Source organism: Drosophila mauritiana, chromosome 3L, assembly GCF_004382145.1.
Source record: "Drosophila mauritiana strain mau12 chromosome 3L, ASM438214v1, whole genome shotgun sequence".
NCBI lineage: Eukaryota > Metazoa > Arthropoda > Insecta > Diptera > Drosophilidae > Drosophila > Drosophila mauritiana.
Genome location: NC_046669.1, coordinates 25934868 through 25953343, shown reverse-complemented (window position 1 = coordinate 25953343; position 18476 = coordinate 25934868). Strand labels below are relative to the sequence as shown.

At 43.2% G+C, this 18476-nt stretch overlaps 2 protein-coding genes across 3 annotated transcripts in view; one reads left to right on the top strand and one right to left on the bottom strand.

The window, feature by feature from the left end:
- Positions 1-8435: 8435 nt before the first annotated feature.
- Positions 8436-18476, top strand: part of LOC117141917 (unconventional myosin-VIIa) — a 606161-nt gene continuing 596120 nt past the window's right edge. Inside the window, exon 1 of the mRNA XM_033305646.1 lies at positions 8436-8918. The gene's annotated coding sequence lies outside the window, so the exon portion shown is untranslated. The remainder of the gene's footprint in view (positions 8919-18476) is intronic.
- Positions 9913-12347, bottom strand: LOC117141921 (myosin heavy chain, embryonic smooth muscle isoform-like). 2 transcript variants are annotated; one of them, XM_033305650.1, is made up of 2 exons: positions 11106-12347; positions 9913-11031 (listed from the first exon to the last, which is right to left on the bottom strand). In XM_033305650.1, the coding sequence occupies exons 1-2, from the start codon at positions 11265-11267 to the stop codon at positions 10297-10299; spliced, it is 897 nt and encodes a 298-aa protein (XP_033161541.1). In that variant the 5' UTR covers positions 11268-12347; the 3' UTR covers positions 9913-10296. The 2 variants fall into 2 exon arrangements, with proteins under 2 accessions (XP_033161541.1, XP_033161542.1); XM_033305651.1 differs by having other exon boundaries at positions 9918-11031; positions 11102-12083.

The following is an 18476-nucleotide window of genomic DNA, read 5'->3' as shown; positions in this document are numbered from 1 at the left end:
GGTTTCCCACTCCTCTACCAGTAGACTGGGTGTACATTTAATGGCCGCCTTGCCTGTCTCATCTAGTAGCACTCCTGAGTTGCCCACACCAGGAAGGAATGGTTCACTCAGAAGCATTACGTCCGCATTGCTCTCCTTCGCTGTTTGAGTCAGGAGGTTCTGTGCAGCTGCGCAATGGTTGACGTTGAGCTGAATGATGTTAATTTCTTCTGGCATCATTTTGAAGGCTATTAGCTCCTTTGGTGTTAGCTTTGTAGGTGGGGCATGCAAAACCACCCGTCGCATGGTTCTTGTCCACGTCACTGCTGCAGATCAGGCATCTTGGTGGGGCTACGCAGCCCTTACCCTTATGCCCATGCTCGCCGCACCATAGGCAGCAGTCAGAGCGATCGACTGACTTGCAATTGGGAGCCCGGTGGCCGAATTCGAGGCATCTGAAGCATCTTATTGGGCGAATGTCTTGGGTTATGCGGCAACATGACCATCCCACGGTTACAAAGCCCCGGTTGATAACCGCAATGGCATCATTCGCGCACATCAGCACAGAGGCTATCTGGGTCCCGTCACGCATCCTGCGGAGGCCTCTTACATCCTCTGGTTCTAGGCGGATGCCCTGAAATTGGGAGACCAGGGAATCATGAAGATCCTCAGCCGTCGTAGCCTCGTCTAGTCCGCTGCAGATTAGCGCAGTCCTATGCGCGCCCGTGCGTACCGAAGCCATCTCTTTGAGCGTCGCTTCTAGCTCATTTTTAAAGTTGGGGATGACCTCAGAGGCTTTACCTTCTAATTCCAGAAGTAGTTCTCCCTGTTGCGTTCTCCTTATTTTACGTACGTACTTGCCGAATTCGCTCAGACTCGGTTCTGATTTCAACTTCCGAAGCATATCCGCGTACGTAGCCTCACCTGTTTTCTTCAGGATTAGCGCCTCAGGTTTTTTGCGCAGGCGCTTGGGCTTCACCTTAGCCCATTCTTCGTCCTTGTAAGCGTCCTTGGCGACAGACGCATAACTTTCCGGTTTGGAGTCAGCCCTCGTGGGGACCGCATTACTAGTTTTCTAGTTTTCGGCAGCGGGGGGCCTGCTTGCTCACCACCCGCTCCCTGGATTGGGGTTCCGACTCCTCTTATGGGGGACCTCGATAGCCTACCGCTCCTCCTGAACGGGTCGTTGGGGTCGGGGGCACTGCCCCCCCTGTTCTGTCCATCTGATATAATAGGGGGGACTACGGCCTGTTGGTCACAAGCGCTCCGTGGGAATTACAACTAGATGCAGTTATTTATTTGGATTCCAAAATTTTATTTCATTAATTAATTCAAACTTGAATTTGAATTCGAATTTCGCGCCCAACGAGCGCGCGGCCGAATGATGATCGCACCGCTGATCTGGCAACGCCAGACTTACCAGCTCGTCCACCGCGAAGGGTTGGCAATGCTATCAGCTGTCTTATCTGATGCAGCTGATCTAATTAATTGCCAATTTACTGGGTCACTCAAGAATTCCGAATCGACACCGTGTCGCTCAGCAGCTATGCGAATGTACAATCAGCGAATAGGATGTCATAAATCAAGGACCATAGAATAAGAGGTTTGTATCTAAATAATTCGATATATTTTTAAAATAAGTTTTGTTGTGTTGTGTTGTGTTGCGTAAAAAGTTGCATTATTTAACGTAAAAAAAATTTTAAATTACAACGTGCTCGTCAATGCTGTTGCTGCTTCGATTGACGTCTTGATGGACGTTTGGAATCGTCACTGCGCTCATTGCTAAGAATCTAATTTGAAGCAGGCTTTTTCTTTTTCAGGCCTACTGGCCGCTACGCCAGTAGTTATTACAAGGGAATTAACGCGGCACCAACGGTGGTACGCGCCGAAATTGTGACACACTCCACGCGAGGGCGTCTGGAAACAGGCTCTTAGTTAGGTCATGTCTCTGCTAAGAGTGCTGGCTAATCGTAGTTGGGCTTGAGCTGGTAACTCTCAAAAATTTCCACACCTCCGGGCCGGACTAAGGTGTCATTCGACCCGTGCCGAAAGTCTGCCAGGCTGGGGGCCCGTGTAAAAACTAGCCCAGTCGATAACGGAGAGTCCGGGCAAGTGGCGTCCGCCCGTTCTAGTTAGCCTTACCCGGGTACAGCAGATCTCTGCCCGGGCGGACCTTTTATTTCTCTGCAACTCGTGGGTACTATGAGCAATAGACCAAATAATTTTAAAATACCGCAGGCCTTGGCTGCGGGAAATGTTGCAAGACATTACGAGGACCGTCTCCTTGACGGAGAGCGGCCTACTTCGGTGGTAACACCAAAAAATGCTCCTAAACGGAGTGCGCCAACAGCACAAGCATGCCCAGTTGCGGGAGGGAAGTATCGGGCAGCCACACCGAGTCACTCGAATGTGGTCCAAGCCGGCCAAGCGGGACGGGCTAAAAACCCATTACCGCAACTTGGTCAGCCTGGGCCCGGGATGACCCTAACCGTAAGGGGCTGAGCAGGGCCAGAACGAAAAGGTATCTTCGTTACCTTCAGCAGGGCAAGTAACCCGCAGAAGCTTTGTCTCTGGCCAAGACACCGCAGCCGCTAGAGCAAAAGCCCAACTCTGCTTCGAAGCGGGCAAACACCACCCTGACGCCTCCGACGGAAACGCCTAAGAGGCAGAAGGTGGAGAAGAGCAGGCCACTGACTGCTCCCTTAGATGGTCCAAGTACCTCAAGGGCTGCAAAGGCAACTGAGGTACGCAAGCCATCATATGCGACCGTAACTGGGGCCATTAAGGTTGCGGTCGTACCAGAGGGGTACCCCAAAGTCATCCTCAGCAGTGAGAACCTCTCACAGCTCGAGGACGCACTACTGGAGGAAATAGTCCTCTCCGGTTGAGATTCTCCAATCAAGTTTGGAGGAATCCACTTCAGGGTGGGCCACCTGATAGTGGACTGCCGCGACGCAACCACTGCTGAGTGGCTGCAATCAGCAGTCGCCAGCCTCAGTAAGTGGAGCGGTGTCTCCCTGGAGGTAAGGATGGGCGACGACCTGCCATAGTCACACAACATCACCATCTTCTGCCCCAGGCAGAACAAAGTGGACCATGGAATTGATCAAGAAACAGAATGACTTGTACACTGAGAACTGGCGTCTCATATCAAGGAAGAATGAGGGTGGTGGCTCGCTCCTCAGCCTTGGCATTGATGACAACTCATGCGCCAAGATTATCTCTAGTGACCACAAGCCTAGCTTCAGGTTTGGAGACATCTCAGTTTGTGGTCTAAAGAAGGCCAAAGCGATCAAATCCGGCACAAGACAGGTTGAGACTCCTCGAAATCCACCAGTCTCCGCGGAGAAAGAGAAGCCCAATAAGCTCTCCGAATCCAGCGAGGATCTGACGGATGATGAGGATCTTGATGCGACCATCATCGAGATGGGGGATCAGACCCCGTTATCCTCTCAAGAGCTAGGCATGGAACTAGACGTGCTGAGTAAGGAAGAAGCGATACCGGTGGATGGTGATCTGGGTATCTCCAGATCAGCAACGCCGACGATGGAGCTGATCATCTAATGGTCGGAAGTACAGGGATAGCTCAGGTGAACATCCATAGCGCCAAGGCGGCCTCGGCTGTGCTGGCAAGGATGTTCACCAAACAACATCTTGGGCTAGCCCTGGTACAGGAACCCTGGTATAACCAGGGAATAAAAGAACTGTACGTGAAGAACGCCAAGGTCATTTGTGATCAACGGGCCTCTAGCCCTAGAGTCTGTATCCTGGCATGTAGAAGTATTAATTATTATATACTTACAGAATTTCTCACGCGGGACTATGTACCGATCGTGGTAGAAGATTTGGGAGCAGCCAAGAAGACTGAGTTGGCATCGGTATACTTTGCCGGTGACGAGGCGTACCCACCGCCCGAAATCACTGCACTGGCAGAATACTGCAAGAGGACACACTCACCCATCATCATCGGATGTGATGCAAATGGACATCACGTGATATGGGGCAAGCGACGTGAATCAATGAGGTGAATCACTCTTAGAATTTATTTTCTGCTTCTGCTTTATCTACTGCTCCCTTGGCCGAGCCAAGAGGGAAAAAGATGCTCCATGGTGGAACTACCAATTGGAGAAGTTACGGAAAGCGACCAGGCGTCTCTTTAACAAAGCAAAAAGAGAAGGGAACTGGGATGCCTACCAGAATAAACTGACCATGTGTAACCATGAGATCATGAAAGCCAAACAAAGGAACTATAGAACCTTCTGTGAGGTAAAAGTAAACACATGTGAAGGCGGGAAGCCGGGAAGCATGCTTCAAACGGATGGGAATACCCCGGTAACGGCACAAAGTAGACCGGGTTCTACTGATTGGTCCAAAGCAAAATCATTAGTAACAACGGAGAGATTAAGATGAGCAATTGGTACATTCCAGCCCTACAAATCTCCTGGTCCAGATGGCATTCAGCCAATCCTGCTACAACGAGCGCTAAATCAGCTCGCAGTGCCGATCAGGAAAATACTGATCAGCAGTCTAGCCTTAGGACACATTCCTACTGCCTGGAGTATAGCAAAAGTGGTCTTCATTCCAAAAGCTGGAAAGAAAGACATCACTGATCCGAAGTCGTTCAGACCCATCAGCTTGACATCGTTTTTGCTAAAAACGTTGGAAAAGCTAGTGGACGTCAGCATTAGAAGCACTCTGCTTGTAGAGCATCCGCTCCAACGGACGCAGCAAGCTTACAGGGCGGGCAGATCAACTGATACTGCCCTATATCACCTGAAAAGCCTTATTAAGGATTTACTTACTCATAAGGAGGTGGCGTTATGTGCCTTCTTAGACATACAGGGTGCATTCGACAATACTTGCCATGAGGCTGTCAACGCATCCCTGGCAAGAAAAGGGCTACATGCAACAACCAGTAGATGGATCAAATCACTACTGGCATCTAGGCGAGCCATGGCCACTATAGGAGGACAGTCGTCCACAGTATCTACCACAAGGGGATGCCCCCAAGGGGGTGTCCTCTCGCCACTCTTGTGGAGCTTGCTGGTAGACGAGTTGCTAGACAGACTGACAAGCAGAAGTATAATTTGCAGGGCTATGCTGACGATATTGTCATTATAGCCAGAGGTAAATATGAGGAAACACTCTGCGATACCATTCAACTGGGCCTCAACATGACCAGCGAATGGTGCAAGGAAGTAGGCCTGAGCCTAAATCCTAGCAAAACTGTTATTGTTCCTTTCACAAATAGGTACAAGCTACAGAGAATGAGGGCAATAACCCTGTCAGAATGTCGCATAGAGGCCAGCAAAGAAGTTAAGTATCTTGGGATAACCTTCGACTCCAAACTTAGCTTCAAAACTCATGTCGATAACACAATTGATAAGTGCACCAGAGCACTTTTCACGTGTAGGAAAATTGCTGGAAAATCGTGGGGAACCTCACCACGCATAATAAGATGGCTGTACCTCATGGTAGTCAGACCCATACTAACCTATGGAGTAATAGCCTGGGGTAATAGAGCACGCCTTAGCACCACTAAGGTGAAACTTCATAAGTTCCAAAGAATGGCCTGCATATGCATGACAGGAGCAATGCGCACCTGTCCCACTGCAGCCCTAGAAGTACTAATGGAGGTAACGCCGCTTCATATCGTCATTGAAATGAAACGGAAAGCCACCCTAATAAGAATTGAGGGAGCAGGAAATGACTGCAACCTTACAAGAAAGGATGCTAATAGCCTAAAAAGGGATATCCCTTTACTGATGCAACCAAGGGATGAGATGCCAGCTGAGGTTCGCTCAGAACTTCAGCACTCATCTCAGTAATAAAAACAGTTGGACATCCCTGGGGAAAGTACACCCTATGAAACCACAAACAATAAAGTGGTATACAGACGGATCCCTCACCGACGAGGGAAGTGGGCTGGGGGTTGTAGGCCCCAGGTTAAAATACCACGAATCAATGGGCAGATACACCAGCATTTTTCAAGCTGAAGTCTGTGCAATTGGACGCTGTGCGGAGTTTAATCTGCAAAGGAACTATCGTGGCAAGGACATTGCTATACTGTCTGATAGCAATACTGTCAAGCAGCCATAAAGGCGCTCAGCAAAGCTAAGATAACATCTAAGCTAGTAAATGAAGTGAAGACAGCCCTAGAACACCTACCAGGACTTAGGCAGTCCAAGATTCTCCTTCGTGAATATAACCACAAAAGATTCAAGACCTTATTGACACACGGGAATAACACCGTGCGCATTTTAACTGGCCTTCTTACGGGGCACTGCCGACTTCGCAGTCATTTGCATAAGATTGGCATTGCAGACAGTGAACTCTGTCGCTTCTGTTGCATGGAGGAGGAGAGCTCTGCACATATTATATGTGACTGCATGGCGCTTTCCATCAGGAGGAACAGACTCCTGGGCATGTATGTAGTCCCACGGGAAACAATTGCAGCCCTGAACCCCAATAAAATTCTGGCTCTTATACAGTGCATTGGACTTCAGAGAGATCTTTAAGTCATGAAGGGGTAGTACAATAGATCCTACTGTGTCGCAGTACACATAGAAACCCACTTAATAATAATAATAACTTAATATCGCCCTGACTATTCCCCAAGTGTATTTATATAATATATAAGCCGTTTTATAGGCTTACATTTATATTTGTATTCATATACGTACTCAAAGTATATAATAATAATAGTACTAAAAGTTGAAGTATTTTTAAAGAATTGTAATACTTGTATAATACTATTCATTTAGTAATGTTGGTTCTAATAATAATAGTTTAAGCATAAGCTGTCTTTTAGACTTTTTCTTAACTTATTATTATTTCGTTATTTTAACAGTTACGTTTAATCTATTTTATAAGTTATATTAATATATTAATATTCTATTAATATAAATATGAGAATATAAATAGTTGAGCAAGCGGCCGATACTTGGCGCTGTTCTATAAGACGGTTAATCAGCGAGAATCGAGTTGTGGAGCAGGTCCCAAACAGTGCTAAGCATAGGGTCCAAGCCAAAAGCCCCCTCATCATCGATTCGAATTGCAACAAATTGAATCCTTTTAAATAAATAAAAGAGAACACAAAATAGGGTTAAAGAAAAATCGAGATACCAAACAATCGTTTTCAGTTATCTGAAATATAGCTGTGTTAAGTTCCTTGCCAACAATAAGTCCTGACGAAATATTGCTGGTTATTTATACTACTAATTTACTAAAGGAAAATGACAAGAATGGAAAGTGGAGGATGTTATATTCAAACATAAAAAAACAATATCTTGGAACAACACAATACAAACGGTAACATGTGATTCCTTTATTATAAAAATACCTAGTGAACAATATGTGTGAATTATTTTTTGGATTGCATTAAAAAAAATATTCGAGACGCACAAGGCTAAAGACAACAATTGGCTTGCGCAATTTATTTATTCCATTTTTATAATCGTTACTCGTGGAGTAAAGGGTATACTAAATACGTTGACAAGTATATAACAGGCAGAAAGAAGCGTTTCCGACCATATAATTCTTAATCTGGATCAATAGCCGAATCGATATAGCCATGTCCGTCTGTCCGTATAAACGTTTCGCTCCCAGGAACTATAAAAGCTAGAACGTTGAGATAAGGCATACCGGTTCAAGAGAGCGCATCTTTGTGCTGCCACGACCACACTAACGCCCAAAAACCGCCAAAAATTGCCACGACCACACTTTTGAAAAATGTTTAGAGTTTTCTTCGTTTAATAGTTGGTATTTTTTTTATTTTTTATTTTTATCGGAATACCAAAGAAACACGCACACACTTTTACACTGTTTTAAAATTCTTCTCATTTTATTCCCCAATATCTACCTATATCCCAGAAAAAGGAGGACATTTCGCGTTCGCATTCCCACCAGCTGAGTAACGGGTATCTGATAATCGGGAAACAGTACTATAGCTTTAGATGACTTCACAAAATACATTTAAAGATAAAATAAAGTATAAAAGACTTAATGCCTTTAGCCAAATAGCTAAAACTCTTTTGGCATACAATTTATAAAATAAAATAGTAATAATTGTTTGGTTTCAGTAGCGTCGTGAGCTGATGATAATGGTGGCTTGAAATATATTTGGTTTTTTGGATCTGTGCCTGGATCTGTCGGTTCTCACAAGCTTCGGCGGGAGTATAAGAATATTGATAACATATACTAGGTTGATGGAAGCAACATCTCACAAGACTCTGAAAGTGTAACATTGCTTCCCTAAAGATAGATCCTCGGACTTGCAAAACATATACTTTATTTTAAAATTCATAAATGTACATAGATTTACACATAGAAGGTGTCAACAAATTATTCTTGAGAGATGCATTGCCACCCACTTATTATAAATCTCTGACTTAAAAAAAATTATTTTAATTTTTTAAATATAATTGTGGAGATTGAATAGCGTCAAGATACACTTTGAAAACTCTTTACCATCAGCTGAGCCGTATGCTAAACATCTATGTGAAAGATATGCGTTTTGCGCAGGACGTAGAATGCAACTCTTGTGTAAACACCCCTTACTCGTGTAAGTCCTGAATAAGGATACAACGTGTCTCTGCTATCGAGTTCTCTATAAGGGATTCGATCTAGTGTAAAAAGAGCCTAAAAATATGTTAGGTTATACAATCGAGATTTCTTAACTGCACGATTCTTTATAATTTCAACAAATTTGTCTTACCATAAGACCATATGCAAATGTTCTAATGCTTCAATGTGAATCTCTATTTTAACCTTAGTCTCAAGCATAGTTGGAGTGTTGGATATCTTTTCAATCCAAAGTCAATTTGTGAGATTAGAGTTGTTAAAGTTCTATTTAATAATTGTAGATATAAAACTGAGTTTTTTGTATAACGGAAGACCCATTTGGAGAGCATTCTACATATCGAATTGGTTTGATAGAGGTATGTTTTTTATTTCCTTATGTATGCCGAACAAAGATACCATAACTGTTTTAAGTTCTAAGTATTCATATGTAAGTTTTTAACGAACTATAATTATATTAGTACACACTCTGTCAACAATATAAAACAAAAACCGACATTTCTTTATTATTATTCCCAGTACAAATAAATTTTATCAGAAAGCAGCGAACAACACATCCGAACTTAAATAAGTGGTGTCTGACGCCACAATATTAAAGTTTGTGTTTGGAATACAATGTTATATGCCAATGATAATTTTAAATGCTTACATTGTTACCACTTAGAACTAGCTTTTTTTAACTATAATGCTATTTATATTTATATCTTTTACCTTGGTATATTTACTATACCTGGGCGTGTAAAAAATATGTTTAATGTAAATAAAAAAATATATATTACATAGTGGAATTAAAAATTAATAATTGAAAATTTAAATGAATCCAAAGTATTTTCTTTAAAGTTACTAAAAACGTCTTTTAAAAGGGAATTTCGTCTGAAACGCTGAAAGCACTCCGTGTGTAAACAGGCCTTATGTTTCCATTAGTGACGAAAGTTTAGTCTAGTTAAAGACACTAAAATAACATGCGTTACGCCATATGATTTTTTTCAGACGATTTTTTCGGGCTGGCTCTAGAGGTGGCTCGAGGCCAAAGACCCTAGAATAACAAGATGCGTAACGTCTATACATTGGTTTTGCATGCAGCCACTTTTTGGTGACGGCCAAATTGCCCTCTGTCCGCTCGCTTACGCTGAGAGCGTAAGAAATATAAAAATAGAATTTGCTTGCTTGTGTGAGTAAAAACAATAGACGAGAACGTGTATATGTGTGCTAGAAGACCATTTTCGGGACGAAATCAATTCTGATCGAAGAAACGAATTTACATATTTGTAGCAATATGTTGAAATAAAATAATAATTAAAAATTCATGTTGTGACTATTATTATTTTAAAGTTTTTTAATATTCGTTTGTTAATTGCCGCTCGAAGAAGCTACCCTTTACATATTTATATTTATTTTAATAATTAATTACATACATACATATGTATATACATGTAGGATATTTATTGTTTAATACAATTGTTTATCTTAGCAATATTGTTATATTATGACAGTTTGCTTAATATATTAATTATATTCGGTATTAAATAAAAAGAAGACTCGTGCCAACTCTTGATCTCCGGACGTACGACGACTACGCAACTTTGTCTTACTCCGGACACGACAACTTTTCGCTTTTAGATCTTTTTAACAACGCCGTCTTTATACTTTTGCGCCTGCTGAATATGTGTTTTTACCTCCTTGCTTAATTCAGCTCTCTCGGCGGTCAGCAACTTGGCCAGGTGCTCGCGCTCAGCTTCAGACGCTTGAACTCCTCTGGGTTGCGATTGCTCTTCTCCACCAGCGCATTAGCACGCTGCCGCCACTTGATTGCCTCGGTGCGAGCGAGGTGTTCTCCACATTAATCTCCTCGATCTTCGATGTCAGTTCCTTGTTGCTGCACTGCAGCGGGAACAGTTCCTTTTCCACGCTGCTGATACGATCAGTGAGTTCGGCGGCGCGTAGAGTTAAAGCGTAACGCTCCGTTTCAGCAGCACGTCGCGCCCTCTTTGAGCTGGCCAGATCTTCAGACAGCTGTAATACTTCTGCCTCCAGGGCCTTGACCTTGCGCTCGGCCTCCTTGCTCAACGCCTGTAGTTCCTCCTTGGCGGCCTTTGCTTGCTCGACGTCTCGCAGCGCGTCCTTGACTTGCGCTTGCAGCTTTTTCACTACGACGACTCGACTGGCAAAGTTCGATGAAGATTTGCGCACAATGCCATCCTGCAACCAGACGTCAACTTCTTTTCTGATCGACTCGGATTCCACAGCTGAGTGACGGCTTGTTTGATGACGAAATGGGCATTCAGCGTTGTTTTCGGCTGGCTTGTACTCTGCTATCATTGACTCGATCACCGGCTTATACTGTGGAGAAGCATCTATGTTACTACCAGTCTCAACAATATTGTATATACTTAGCTCTTTTGATTCAGCGCATTCCGGCTGCGCTGACGCCTTTGTAAAGGTGAACTCTCCGTCATTCAAAGTCACGCAGAACTGCGAAGCAAAGTCAAAGCCAAGTATTACGTCGTTCTCGTTCTTTGAAGTTTATTGTACAAAGACTGACATACGATTGACACACCGGATCCTGTGTCCACAAGGCAGGCGACCTCTGTACCGTTCAGCAAAACTACTTTCATGTGCTTATTATCTTTTATGACTTGAACACTTTTTACAGCTTGTGGACAATTTGAAGATATATGACCGTTGCCTGCACACTTATGGTAAAACATTTTGTTTCTGCCTTGCAGTCTTTTCTCATGTGTTCATTAGAGCCGCAGTTGTAGCAACAAATAATTTTTCCATCGGTTATATTTTTTCTGCCACCACTGTATTGCATTTGCGGTTTTCCGATAACACACTTGCTCTCGTACAACTCATATTTTTCCAACAGTTCGCTGTATGATTTGCTGCCGTACAATGCAAATTTTAACTCGCTTTTAATATCCAGCGTCAACTATATAAGCGATAATAGACTCAACATCTACTTGTCCAAGCGATGCAATTTTTTTCATTGTTAGCATGTATTCGTGCATGCTTTCGTCGCTCTTCTTCTTCCTGTGCGTCAACTTTGCATGTACATCGGCACTTTTCGATTTACAATTTCACAATTTTCTGAACTTTACAAATGGGTCAACTTTTTATTGTTTTATCGGTTGAGACCCCAAATGTAGGATATTTATTGTTTAATACAATTGTTTATCTTAGAAAAATTGTTATATTATGACAGTTAGCTTATTATTTAATTTATATTCGGTATTAAATAAAAAGAAGACTCGTGCCAACACTTGATCTCCGGACGTACGACAACTACGCAACTTTTACTCCGGACACGAAAACTTTTCGCTTTTAGATCTTTTTAACAACGACTTTCAACCCGGCTTTTCTCTACTTTCACTCTCTCCATGCTTGTTCCATTTTTTATGACAACTTGCGCTCACGACGCTACCCTTTGCGATGATTATCGACCATCGCCTATCGATAACTATTGTTACATACATATGTCGGGAAGTTAACTGTTTCAGGGTCCTCTGTTGCCGCGCTCCGCCCGCGAGCCGTACACTTCCTCGGCTGCGACATATTCACGCGTCTGCTTTCTCAGAGTTTTCAAACATAAGTGCCCGTGTACATTTCAACATCGCTCCATCTCGCTTGATACATGCCGGTCCGAACTCACCACAGGACAAGCACCTGTCTCACTCTAACGCATCGTCGAACCGAGGCTATGTAGAACAGAGCAAAATCCGTTAAACTCGCATAACGGAACACAGCGAACAGCGATCAAAAAGAAACGAAGACAAGAACAGCTCGATACGAATTCTATTTATTAGAGATGACATGTTTATTAGAGATGGAACATAGAAAATAAAAACAAGACTAATAATGATGCGACACGGCCTTCCTGACCAGCACACGTCCTCGTGTGTAATATAAGTTTTGAAATTAAACAAGCCTAATCTAGAAAGACAACATTAAACGCAATTCAGAGTATTAGTAAAGGTTCTCTCACTATTAATGTTTACCGTGTGGTGCAAACAAACAAACTTTGTAAACGCGTCAATCAGAACGATAATATATTCCTTTTGATCCCTCTTGCCGCTTAATTTTCCCGTAATATCTATATGGATCGTGTGCCATGGAATTTCTACTTTTGGTATGGGGTGGAGTTCGATTGGCAATTTTCCTGACGGAGGCTTAGTTAACTTACACGTAATGCAATTATCAACGAACTTACGAACATATTTGGCCATGTTCTCAAACCAGTAAAATTCGTACATTTTGTCTAAAGTCTTTTCCCATACCTTTTTGCCAAGCTCTCACCCAATTCATTGTTCTGTATTTTAACAACAATCGTGGAAATCTCTGAATCCTTTTGTTGTTCTGCAAGTAACCAGTTGTCCGTTATTTTGGCCAATAGAACATGTTTTTCTTCCTCACCAGTAATAACCCGAGCAGTTGGCAGTGGATTGCGTGACAAGAAATCAACATGTGCCATTTTGGCACCAGGTCTATATTCTATGTCAAAGTCGAAGGACTGCATATATGCCCACCAACGGTGTACTCTCGGCGTTAGTTCAGTCTTGTTGCGAGTAGCTTTTGGGGAATTAAAGTCTGTAAAAACAACAAATCGTCGCCCATGTAAATAGTGACGAAAGTGTCTCATGGAGTTATACACAGCTAAAGTTTCAAGCTCGTACGAATGATATCGAGATTCCGTCAAGGATGTTTGTTTGCTGTAATACTCAACTACACGACGTTTATTATCTATTTTGTGGAGTAGAATTTCTCCGTAGCCATCCATACTGGCATCTGTATGCAGTTCAATGGGATGCCGAGGATCGAAGATAACAAGGACGGGCTCATCTGTAAGCAATTTAGTGACTTTTTGACGAATTTGTTCGTGTTCAAGTTTCCATTTAAATATTTTGTTTTTCCTCTATACTAAGTCGGTACGGTCGTCTGTGTACAGTTTTTATTGGATCAATTAAGCGTACTTCTAATTCTCCAGTTGTAACACGATTTTTGGGAAAACCGTCTATAAATGAGTCACAGAATTCATTCAAAAGATTTACCAAGATTTTCCTATCCTCGCCACACAATTCGGTATTAACATTTTCAAGACTAAAACTACTACTCAAAGCAGATAGGGTTTGCACAGACCTTGTTTTAAATAACCCTATTTTATCTATTGTTATAGTAGCACTAAATCCCTGACTTAAAATTTCGCGTCCAATTATAATATTATAATTAATGCAATCATTAAGAATTACGTGAAAAAGCACTTCGAGACAGTAACCACTTATTGTTACGTTTGACAAAACTTGTAATGTACTGGTAACAGTATTATTTCCGATACCCTTTAAAACTACAATGTTGTTAATTCGTGTGCCCGAGAGTTGGGTGGACACAGATTCTCTTACAAGTGAGCATTCGGCTCCAGAGTCGAAATAAAATGGATACGACTCACCAGATGATATCAATGTCCCAATTGGCTCGACTACGTGACACACGTTGACACGCTTCTCGTCGGCTTTAGTTTGGTTTGACAACGATTGTCTTGCAGGGCAAGCTGACGCTATATGCCCCTGGTTTCCACATCTATAGCAAGTAATTGACCCAGGTTTAGAGTCAGATAAGCGCCCAATACTCGAACTAGATCCTTGTTGATTCTTTAAGTTGTTTCTCATGGAGCGGCAGTCAGCTATCTTGTGGCCAATTTTTCCAATAGATTACGATGCTGCATTTCTAAAATTGTGGACAGGCGATCATCAGTGATGGCTTGGGGCTGAGGCGATCCCACTTCTCATGTCGGGAAGTTAACTGTTTCAGGGTCCTCTGTTGCCGCGCTCCGCCCGCGAGTCGTACACTTCCTCGGTTGCGACATATTCACGCGTCTGCTTTCTCAGAGTTTTCAAACATAAGTGCCCGTGTACATTTCAACATCGCTCCATCTCGCTTGATACATGCCGGTCCGAACTCACCACAGGACAAGCACCTGTCTCACTCAAACGCATCGTCGAACCGAGGCTATGTAGAACAGAGCAAAATCCGTTAAACTCGCATAACGGAACACAGCGAACAGCGATCAAAAAGGAACGAAGACAAGAACAGCTCAATACGAATTCTATTTATTAGAGATGACATGTTTATTAGAGATGGAACATAGAAAATAAAAACAAGACTAATAATGATGCGACACATATATTAAATATATGTAATAATCCGTACCCAGGGAACACCACGGGGAGGCCATTACAATTGTAATGGGGTCCTATATTTATATGACCTTCGAGATTATTTTTCACCTCTTATCGCAATTACTATATGCGCTTATACCAGGTGTACAAGTAGGGAATGTCGGTTCGAACATATAGATGTCTCGCAAACGTAAATATTTATCGATTGTCATAAAACTTTGACCTTGTGAAGTGTCAACCTTGACTGTCGAACCACCATAGTTTAGCGCGAATTGAGCGTCATAATTGTTTACTCTCAGTGCAGTCAACATGTCGAGTTTCGTGCCGAATAAAGAGCAAACGCGGACAGTATTAATTTTCTGTTTTCATTTGAAGAAAACAGCTGCGGAATCGCACCGAATGCTTGTTGAAGCCTTTGGCGAACAAGTACCAACTGTGAAAACGTGTGAACGGTGGTTTCAACGCTTCAAAAGTGGTGATTTTGACGTCGACGACAAAGAGCACGGAAAACCGCCAAAAAGGTACGAAGACGCCGAACTGCAAGCATTATTGGATGAAGACGATGCTCAAACGCAAAAACAACTCGCAGAGCAGTTGGAAGTAAGTCAACAAGCAGTTTCCAATCGCTTGCGAGAGATGGGAAAGATTCAGAAGGTCGGTAGATGGGTGCCACATGAGTTGAACGAGAGGCAGATGGAGAGGCGCAAAAACACATGCGAAATTTTGCTTTCACGATACAAAAGGAAGTCGTTTTTGCATCGTATCGTTACTGGCGATGAAAAATGGATCTTTTTTGTTAATCCTAAACGTAAAAAGTCAAACGTTGATCCTGGACAACCGGCCACATCGACTGCTCGACCGAATCGCTTTGGCAAGAAGACGATGCTCTGTGTTTGGTGGGATCAGAGCGGTGTCATTTACTATGAGCTCTTGAAACCCGGCGAAACGGTGAATACGGCACGCTACCAACAACAATTGATCAATTTGAACCGTGCGCTTCAGAGAAAACGACCGGAATATCAAAAAAGACAACACAGGGTCATTTTTCTCCATGACAACGCTCCATCACATACGGCAAGAGCGGTTCGCGACACGTTGGAAACACTCAATTGGGAAGTGCTTCCGCATGCGGCTTACTCACCAGACCTGGCCCCATCCGATTACCACCTATTCGCTTCGATGGGACACTGGGATGAGTTCTACTGGCGTGGAATCCACAAATTGCCGGAGAGATGGGAAAAATGTGTAGCTAGCGACGGCAAATACTTTGAATAAATGATTTTTTCTTTTTCCACAAAATTTAACGTGTTTTTTGATTTAAAAAAAAACGACATTTCATACTTGTACACCTGATACACTGCTGGTCTTAGGTTAGACGCACCATCGTTTTTTTTTGAAACAAACTCATTTCCGTGGTTGTTCTTATTATCCAAAATGCTTTTTTTTTATCAAAGTTCGAATCATGTTTTAAAAAAAAATGCTCACAGCTGATTGATTTGCGAAAAAATAACGGTACTGTTTGGGAACGAGACAGCCTGTATACGCGAACAAGTCACCCTTTATCTTTGTTTACATTTGTCTGCAGCTTCAGCGGAGCTTATCAGCGGAATCAATGTAAGCATCGCACTGCTACTTTTCCAAACTTCTAACTCTCTTCTAACTGTAACTTGTTTACGTCTTATGCTAGTTTAATCGTATGGCGTGAGTACAGCCAAAGCTTAAGTTAGTCACATTTTTGATCGTCGAGAAAACGTACGCATCGGTGTCGAATTAATTAATATTAAGTGTCTGAAATAACCAATAAATCACACTAAACAGTAACACTGGCGGGTTTATTTATGAACATAAAAATTGGTCCTTCGAGCCGGATTACCGGAACTGCGTTTCTTTCGGGCATTTGATTTTGATTATTGGCCTTTTGGCAAACGATAATCTATAGATTCCTACATCGTATAGAATCGTTCCCTTCTTTCGACCACCATGCGGAGTGTGATTCAACAACGGGGCTTCTGCAAAAGCCAAATTACTCGTGCGCATAATAATGCCTTAAAATTTGTTGATGACATTCATTCAGTGCAAACAATAGTTGTCCGCCTGGCGCAACTACAGGAAAATTATTTGCGGTTCGTACGGCTCTCGGAAGAGCTGTATGCATTTAAATCGGAAGCCGATTGGGAGAACCCTGACGAGGATTTTGACGCATATGAGGACAAACATAATGCCACACACGCTATTCTCAACAATACTTTGGAGGAGTTGAGACGGGATGTCACCTCAAACAGTATTGATGCCACAGTTCAAGCCGCAGACACATCCCAGAGAAGTCATGTCGATTTTCAGTTCGAGCGAATTAAACTTCCGACTTTTTCTGGAAATTATGAGGACTGGAAACATTTTTCGGACATGTTTATTGGATCGATTGCTTCCAATTCGAGCCTGACGGATTGCCAACGATTTCATTATTTAAAATCGTACCTTGCCGGAGACGCGCTTGCATTAGTTAAACATATTCCAGTTACTAATGACAACTATCGGGAAGCATGGGATCGGCTGGAACAGCGATATAACAAACAATCGCTAATTATTCGATCGTTCTTAAACAGTTTCATGAGCCTTCCGAGTGCTATAAATTCAAATATCGGCACAGTGCGGAAAATTGCCGATGGTGCAGACGAAGTTATTCGTGGTCTACGAGCTCTTAATTGCGAAGAGAGGGATCCCTGGCTAATTTTCATTTTACTTTCAAAATTAGATAGCGATACCCGCCAAGCCTGGGCTCAGTGCGCAGAATCCGAGGAAAAAGGTGTGACCATCAACCGATTCTTGAAATTTCTCACATCACGCTGCGATACGTTGGAGGCTTTTGAATTAACTCGATCAACCCAAGCACGACGCGCAGCTACCACGCACCACGCAGACACGCATCCAAGACGGGAAGAGCCGAAGTGCACATCGTGCCAGCAGAATCACCATCTGTTTAAGTGTCCTCAATTCATCGCACTCGACATTGCATCTCGCCGAGACTTCCTCAAATAAAGAAAGCTCTGTTTCAATTGCCTCAGCCCGGCTCATATGATGGGCAACTGTACATCGAGGCATACTTGTCGGATCTGCCGCCGCAAGCATCATACTTTGGTTCATGGCTCGTCGCAGCCAATTCAAAATGGCAACAACATTGACACCGCAAGTGTTGACAGCCGCGATCGCAGTCTCACATGCGGGATCTACAATTGGCCACAATCAACCGCTAGCTCGAGAAGGTCGTCGCTTGGGAAGCGAGACTCCCGCGGAAAACAACTTTACGCATCATACTCTGGAGAATATTCCGGCGGCTGGTTCTCAGACTCTGTTGCCAACCATCCTTGCTGACGTCATCGACGCCTGGGGAAACACTACAACCTGCAGGCTGCTCCTGGACACTGGATCTACAATAACCTTGGCATCGGAATCATTTGTTCAGCGAATAGGCGTGCGTCGAACGCACGCACGGATTTCTATTCTCGGTCTCGCCGCCAACAGCGCGGGCGTTACCCGAGGACGCGCACATATCAAGCTGCGCTCTCGACATTCGGGCCAAACTGTCGAATTGGTCTCGTTCATTCTCAACTCGCTGACGTCATCACTTCCTGCCCAAGTTATTGACACCTCATCCTCTACGTGGAGGCAAATCTGCGAGCTTCCTTTGGCAGACCCAACGTTCTGCACACCTGGAGCAATCGATGTCATTGTTGGATCGGATCAACT